Source organism: Alosa alosa, chromosome 13 (assembly GCF_017589495.1).
Source record: "Alosa alosa isolate M-15738 ecotype Scorff River chromosome 13, AALO_Geno_1.1, whole genome shotgun sequence".
Lineage (NCBI taxonomy): Eukaryota > Metazoa > Chordata > Actinopteri > Clupeiformes > Clupeidae > Alosa > Alosa alosa.
The window spans coordinates 3759500-3767317 of NC_063201.1; the positions used below are offsets into that span (position 1 = coordinate 3759500).

The window sequence follows — 7818 nt, forward strand, 5'->3', positions numbered from 1 at the left end:
TAACCACCTCAAAAATAGCAAAAAGGTGAACTAATAATAATAATAATAATACTAATAATAATAATAATACTAATAATAATAATCTTTCCAAAAACAATAGGGCTTGGCCCTAATAATTCCTTACAAAAACAATAGGGCCTTGCGCCCTTCGGTGCTCGAGCCCTAAAAATCAAGGTGCAAAGTCATAAAATATGAAGAGATGTATACACACATGCATATGCATATAGAACAGACACATCAAGACCTAAAATTCCAGAACGGACAGGGATTTAAGAGAAAGCAAGGCTAAAAAGGTATGTCTTAAGATGTTTCTTAAAAAGTTCAACTGATTGGACCATCCTTAGCGCAATTGGCAGGCTGTTCCACAGGGCAGGACCATAGTGAGCGAAGGCTGCCTCCCCATGTGTATTGGTCCTCACCCTGGGAGTAACTAGGAGGCCGGAGTCTGAGGATCTGAGTGGCCGTGACGGAAGGTACGGTGAGAGCAAGTCAGATAGATAGACAGGCGCAAGTCCATTTAGGGCTTTAAAAACCAAAAGTAAAACCTTAAAATCAATTCTAAAACTGACAGGGAGCCAGTGAAGGGATTTTAAAATAGGGGTAATGTGAGCTCTCATTTTGGTCTTGGTCAGCACACGTGCTACTGCATTCTGAATTAACTGCAGCTTGTTAATATTCTTTTTTGATAGGCCAGTGAAGAGGGCGTTACAATAATCAAGCTTGCTAGTAATAAAAGCATGTACCAGCTTTTCTGTGTCAGCCTGGGTGAGCAGAGGCCGCACTTTGGAAATATTTCTGACAGCACAACTGGTGACATGCTTTACATGTGACTCAAAGTTCAGATCTGGGTCAAGGAGCACACCAAGATTTTTGGCAAGGGGTTTGATGTTCTGTGCCAGGGTGTTTAAATTGTTACTGATAAGTTCCCTCTGAGGCTTAGGGCCAATGACTAAAACGTATGTCTTGTCTTGTTCAGTTGTAGAAAGTTATTAGACATCCAAGTATTCATTCGTTTAATACACTGAATGAGATTGGCAATAGGGCTGGTGTCGTTGGGGGAGACAGAGAGGTAAAGCTGGGTGTCGTCAGCATAGCTATGGAAGTCAATCCCATGTCTCCTGATAATGTTTCCCAGTGGGAGCATGTATAGACTAAATAGAACTGGCCCGAGAATGGACCCTTGAGGGACTCCGCATGTGATGGTAGTGGTGGCAGAGGAGTGGTCACTAAGGGAAACCTCTGAAATCTCTGCCAGAAAGATATGTCCTGAACCAATTAAGGACAGGCCCGGATAGGCCAACATGATGCTGTAGCCTGCTGAGAAGCAAGGCATGGTCTACCGTATCAAAGGCAGCGCTCAGATCAAGCACTGTAGTACAAGAATGGAGGGAAGGTTGTTGTCCATGTTCAATCTAATATCATTGACTACCTTAAGTAGGGCTGTCTCTGTGCTATAGTGGGGGCGGAAACCAGACTGTAGCTTCTCAAAAATGCTGTTCAAGTTTAAGTGGTCATATAGCTGTTTATAGACAACTTTCTCAAGGATTTTACCAAGAAAAGGGAGGTTTGAGATGGGACAGTAGTTATTTAGAATTTGTGGATCCAGGGTGCTTTTTTTTAGGAGAGGTTTTACAATTGCGGTTTTCAGCGACTGAGGGAACTCGCCAGTGCTGAGAGAGCAGTTCACTACCCAGAGCACATCATCTTCAAGACAGCTGAAAACTGTCTTCAAAAATGTGTTGTGCATGTGTGTACTTAATCTTCTTATGTCAGACAGACATTAAGATTCTCTATTCTCTATTACAGTTTTTTCCAACTGCTAAAACACAATTTTGCAAACTAGACTGGTTTTATCAAAATTCACACACAATTCGCAAAACCACACACCCAAACTGCAAAATACCTCATATATCCTGCAAAATGAAGCACTGCAACCAAAACCATGATCCATGATCAAAATCAATCTTTTGCACCAAATGGCACAGGCACACACTTAATTCATATTACCAAATTTTTGTCTGACTTTTCTGATTTGTCTAACCAACTACACACTGTTGGGCATAATGGAAAGCACTCTCATCTTTAATATGCTTTGCCATAATCGCAAAATGTGTGTAAAGCAGAACATGTGTTTAGAGATGAGGTGTGTCAGTTTAAATAATTGTGCTCTGTGTGTCACTTTAGTCTGTTAGCAATTGGAGAAAAACTGTAAGAAAGACATTCTCTAGACCCCAGAAAATGTCTCAGTCAAAATCCCAAAAATTCAACATCATCATTACTGTTCTGGAAGGTGACATTTGATCTTAATCTGAATCTTTCATCTCAAAGATGCAGTCGGCGGACACATTGTCAAATTCACCACTCTAGCTGTCTTTCTGTGTTCGTACACAGTTCTGGCTCTGTAGTGGCTGGGACCATAGATATTAGAAAGCTAGATACCGCATTGGGCTCCAAAACGTACGTAAATAGCAACGCCATCTTGGTGGGGGCAGCAATCACTGGAGGCCAATGGAGGAGCATGTGACTCTGACTGGAAATCAGGCAGGTGTCTGTGATTGGCTGCAAGTGTTGCCCATAGACAATAAAGGTGTTGCCCCCACCAATATGGCGGCCGCGTTTACCATGCCACCTAATAGAACTCGACAGTCAATGCGATATCTAGCTTTCTAATATCTATGGGTTGGACTACCAGACACTGAGCCAGTCAACATTATTGCTTTAGGGCCAAGTGCACGGAACAGAGGGGCGTAATCTGGGGGGCAGCCGTGGTCTACTGGTTAGTTTGGATTCGAACCCCGACCAGTAGGCACGGCTGAATGCCCTTAGGCAAGGCACCTAACCCCTCACTGCTCCCCGATCGCCGCTGTTGTAGCAGGCAGCTCACTGCACCGGGTTTAGTGTGTGCTTCACCTCACTGTGTGTTCACGGATTGGGATGAATGCAGAGACCAAATTTCCCTCACTTACCTACATACTTATACTATACTTAATCTGGTAGGCTGTCCATCCAATAATTTTGAATGTCCATCCAATATTTTTATATGTAAATTTTTCAGAATTTCGGTAGCGTTGACTGGCTATCCCTGCAGCTGGATAGAATCCTGCGAGAAGTGTTCCGTGACGTGGGGGTTTACATCCTGGATGTGTGGCAGATGAACGCCTGTCACTATAACAAAGAGGAAGTCCATCCTGGCCCAGTGATCATCAAAAACGAAGTGGACATTCTTCTTTCTTTTATCTGCCCTGGGTAAGGAGCCCGATATCAGGGGTGAATAACATACCCCGTGATACTGGGGCCTTGGGCCCAGTAGGGGAGAACGGGCTAAGTTGAGCATAGGGGTAAGCCCGATATCAGGGGTGAATGACATACCCTCTGGTATATAATTGAGGCGCCCTACTAAGACATATCACATAATATAACCCAAGTTATTTGACTGAGGGGCCCCATATTCAGATGTCACGGGTGGAGAACCGAGTAGTGACTTCACAAAGAGATCTAAATGTGCCCCTTGGGCCCAGTAGGCCTGTTCAGTAATCCATTCCTGATCACACACAGTTGGATATATCATTTTGTGTATATCATTTTGTTTTACTTGTATTTTTGTTCTAGTTGTGGTTCAGGTTAATCATCTACAGTACATGCTGCAGTACAGAATGTTCCTTCTCACTTGGGGAATTTGTAAATTTGTTAAAAGCTTTACAAGTTTTTGTCAACATAAACATGTCATAAACAAGTCCTAAACGTTTATGACATTTATGACAACGCTTCTGTCATAGTGTCGGTTTTTGTCACAATTCGGTTTTTGTCATAACAAGTTAGAGTTAGGTTTAGGGGTTAGGGTTAGAGTTAGGGTTAGGATTAGGGTTGGAGGTTAGAGTTCATGTGTCATAACAGTGTCATGTCACTCTTATGTTGATACTGTCAAGTAAAGTGTTACCATATATATATGTGAAGAGTTCAGATGCAAAACCCTCTAAATCCATCTGACCACTTTTCTTTTAAAGAGCATTTTTTATCAGGCTCCTGTGTTCAATGATAAGCTTAGGAGTTAGTGAATAAAATGTCTTTTTTTCATAAAGGTCACTTTAGTCTTGGGTTGGGCGAATGAAGCCCCCCGAGGCTTTGGAAGGTTCTTCCTGATTGTATCGTAAGTGTTTCGAAGTGTCAAAGCATCAAATACAAAACAGTGACATGTGGTGGTTAGCAGACGTAACGGCAGCTCTCATTAGCGATTAAACAATCACAGACGAAGCCACATGCCGACCAAATGGCCCTTCTCTGACACTGGTAAAACAGAGCGGAGAGACAATGTGTTCTGTTTCCTTGTGAGTAAAAACTATTAGGCCTACAGTCATTGGAATAAACATTATAGTTTTGATATGCTTCTAATGATTCGAATTGAAAATGTAATGTGCTTGGTTTTAAATAATGCTATGTTTCCACGAAAATCTCAAAATGACCTTGGGAGGGTGGTAGCGCATTCGTATACCGCACGCGAGACCGGGGTTCAAATCCCGCCATGTTCATAATTGCCATGCGTTAGCATTATTTGATATTGCATGCTTCTCCATAGTGGTTGTGTTTAAGACTTCATTTGATGTTTTGCAAAAACTAATGGCAAAATAACGTAGGCTAATTGCTGCAGATGACCACAGCAGTGTTAGATAACAGAAAACATATAAAGGGCATTGTGAACAGTGGGGGTTGTGAAAACATGGGGCATCCATTGAGACGTGTTAAATCAATGAGACAATTTGACTCCGCAATTGCTCAAAGTGTCGACACTTTAAAGGTTTAGCGAACCAGTAACGCTTTAGGGGTTTGATACAAGCACCGGTGCCCCTGTGTCAAATGTCCCATTTAAACTTTTCAGTGACGTCAGGAGCTTCGTACATCATCAGTCACGTGACCTTACAACTTTGATACGCGCCCCGATACATTGTGCCGAAGCAGATTGCTTCGCGGAAGTGATACGAGCCTTGGTGCCTCGGTGTCAGACTTCCCATCCCAACTTTAGTCAATTCATTGTTTTTGTAACAAATAAGATTTTCTTTTGCTTCATAAGCAGCTAAATCCATGATGCCATCACAGCTACTCTGTCATGTTTGCCCAACGAGTTTGCTCTTGTCACTGCCATTTCCCTCTCTACAAGACTAAAGGTGCATCCCATCCCTCATTTCCCTCTCTACAAGACTAAAGGTGCATCCCATCCCTCATTTCCCTCTCTACAAGACTAAAGGTGCATCCCATCCCTCTATTTGTATGCGGCCTCTCTCCTCACTCCTTCAGCTTGTGCACCAGATATCATTCAAAGCTTGACGTCGTCGAAGATGCCTCATTTCAAGAGGGAGTTAAAGGAGGAATCCGGACGATTTTTACATGGATCTTGATCGCTAGACGTCGCCAAGTACTGTCGATAGGAAAAAAGAAACAACCAAAATCGGCGCTACCAAACTGGAGTAGCTGCAGTTAATGGCCAGTACTCCCAGTCAGCTACAATGCTAGGTCTGGGGGCATCATCTAAACATGCCTTTTTTGCTTCTTAATAGACTTAGAAATGACAAATCAACATAGCTTCAACGTCGATGCTCTATCGTCTTCGTGTAAAGCCCTCCTTAACGGTTGTGATTGGTGCCTGGATTTAGGAAAATTGAAAATGGGTTTGAATGACCTGAATGAATTTAATGTATGGACTATGGATGTTCTGTAATGTATGTGAATTTTGATGTGAGGACTTTAGACTGGATTATATGGGAGCCCAGATTGTTAATTGGGTGGTATCTTGCACTAATTGGTGTGGTCATCCTGTAAATCACGATTAAGAGTGAACCTGATGAAGCATTGGCGAAACGCGTCGTTCACTAAAAAATAAACCAGCAAAGAAAATCCACCAGTGTGCGGTGATCCTTTACTTTCCCTTTAATTTATTGACGACTGCACCTCACCAGCACCTGGAAGGCTGTACATAGGAACTTTATCCTTTTTTGGGTTTGAATGACGTCTTCGCCAGATGGACCTCTTCGCCAGACGGACCTCTTCGCCAGACGGACTTGCAGAGCAAGGGAAGCTGTGTGCACACAGGAATATGTCTTGTAAAGTCACATTTTTTAAAGCACTCCAGAAAAGCTTACTAGCTTAATTAGGCTATAGCTTAGGCCTATGCATTAATACCCAGTGATACCTTGAAACACCTCAAAATTAGGCTGTTGTCTGTTAGGCTAAAGTCGCGACTTATTGTAACAGAGGTAGCTTATATCGTAGCAAATAGGCTATTGCTATGACAGCTTTAAAAACATTTATTTCACTTATCTCGCTGGAGTGAATGCAGACCATGGGCTTGCACAAATAAATGAATTAGTGAGATGATCTGCATCTCCGTTAACCTGCTAACCCATTTGCACAGAAAACGATTTCTAAAATGTTGTACTCATTGATAACGTGAGATATGTCTTCATGTCTTCATATTTGGTAAAAAGGAAAAAAAGGCTTAGGATTGCCACTCTCCTTGACACAAAAGGGTTGAAGGCAAAGGATACAGTTAAAAATCTTGGTGTATTGACAGTGATCTAAATTTCAACAGCCACATGAAAGCGATAACTAAATCAGCCTTTTACCACCTCAAAAATATTGCCAAACTCAGAGGGCTGTTGTCAAAATATGACTTATTCATGCATTTATCTCCAGCAGGGTTGATTACTGCAATGGACTGTTCACAGGCCTTCCTAAAAAGACTATTAAACAGCTTCAGGTGATACAAAATGCAGCAGCTAGGATTCTAACAAAAACTAAAAGAACGGACCACATTACTCCAATTCTTAAGTCCTTGCACTGGCTTCCAGTAAGTCGCAGAATTGACTTTAAAGCACTATTGCTTGTTTATAAATCAGTAAATGGGGCAGGACCTAAATACCTGTCAGACATGCTACAGCAGTACACACCTTCTCGTCCTCTCAGGTCCCAGGTGAAAAACCTGCTAGTAAAACCTACTGTTAGAACTAAACATGGTGAAGCAGCTTTTAGCTGCTATGCGGCTCAGCTGTGGAACCAACTTTCGGATGACATCAAAAGGCCCCAACTGTAGCCAGTTTTAAATCTAGACTTAAGACCAAACTGTTCTCAGATGCTTTCTGCTAACTGTGCCTAGTTACAAATTCTGAATCTGCCTTGATAATTATACTACCTTGTCTTTTATTACTTTTTTACTACTTTTGTCTTTGTTTTTGCTTACTAATTATTTTTTATTTTTAAATGATTTTACCTTGTGTTTTATGTTTTCTTTTTATTATGATCTTTACCTTTTAACTATTCTTTGACTATATTGCCTTTCTATGCTTTAATTTGTTATTATTGTTTAGTTTTGTTTATGTAAAGCACATTGAATGACCTCTGTGTATGAAATGCGCTATATAAATAAACCTGACTTGATTTGACTTGACTTGACTAGGGTAGTGTCAAGCAGTGATACTGATAGCTACACACTATAAGGACCCAGACTGTCTGATATCCCCAAACAGCTCTGTACTCCCTCCTCACAATCAGATTCAGCCTAATGATAGGCTAATACACAGAGAGGACACAATACATAATGATGAAGGAGGAAAAAAAGAAAATAATGTCCATTTGACCAGGGCCCCTTCCCTCGGCGCAGGACACCAGACAGTGTCCCTGGGAGAGAAGAACTGTCAACAGCACATCACATTCCCAAAATACACAAATAAATACCATACATGCTCTGATAAGTCTGTAATGTCCATCATTTTGAGCACAGGGCAATTCCATGGAAAATTAAGTTTTTTGTAACATCCATAACGCCAATAA

At 41.6% G+C, this 7818-nt stretch overlaps 1 protein-coding gene and 1 long non-coding RNA gene across 2 annotated transcripts in view; both read left to right on the top strand.

Moving 5' to 3' along the window:
• Positions 1–7818, top strand: part of LOC125305600 (NXPE family member 3-like) — a 31164-nt gene extending 23346 nt beyond the window's left edge. The window contains exons 8-9 of the mRNA XM_048260444.1: positions 3056–3246; positions 7540–7818. Of these exons, the coding sequence (XP_048116401.1) occupies positions 3056–3246; positions 7540–7561 (213 nt within the window). The 3' untranslated portion in view covers positions 7562–7818. The remainder of the gene's footprint in view (positions 1–3055; positions 3247–7539) is intronic.
• On the top strand, positions 3939–6343 carry LOC125305604. The gene is made up of 2 exons (XR_007195440.1): positions 3939–5199; positions 5240–6343. It is a non-coding gene; the product is annotated as an uncharacterized LOC125305604 (long non-coding RNA).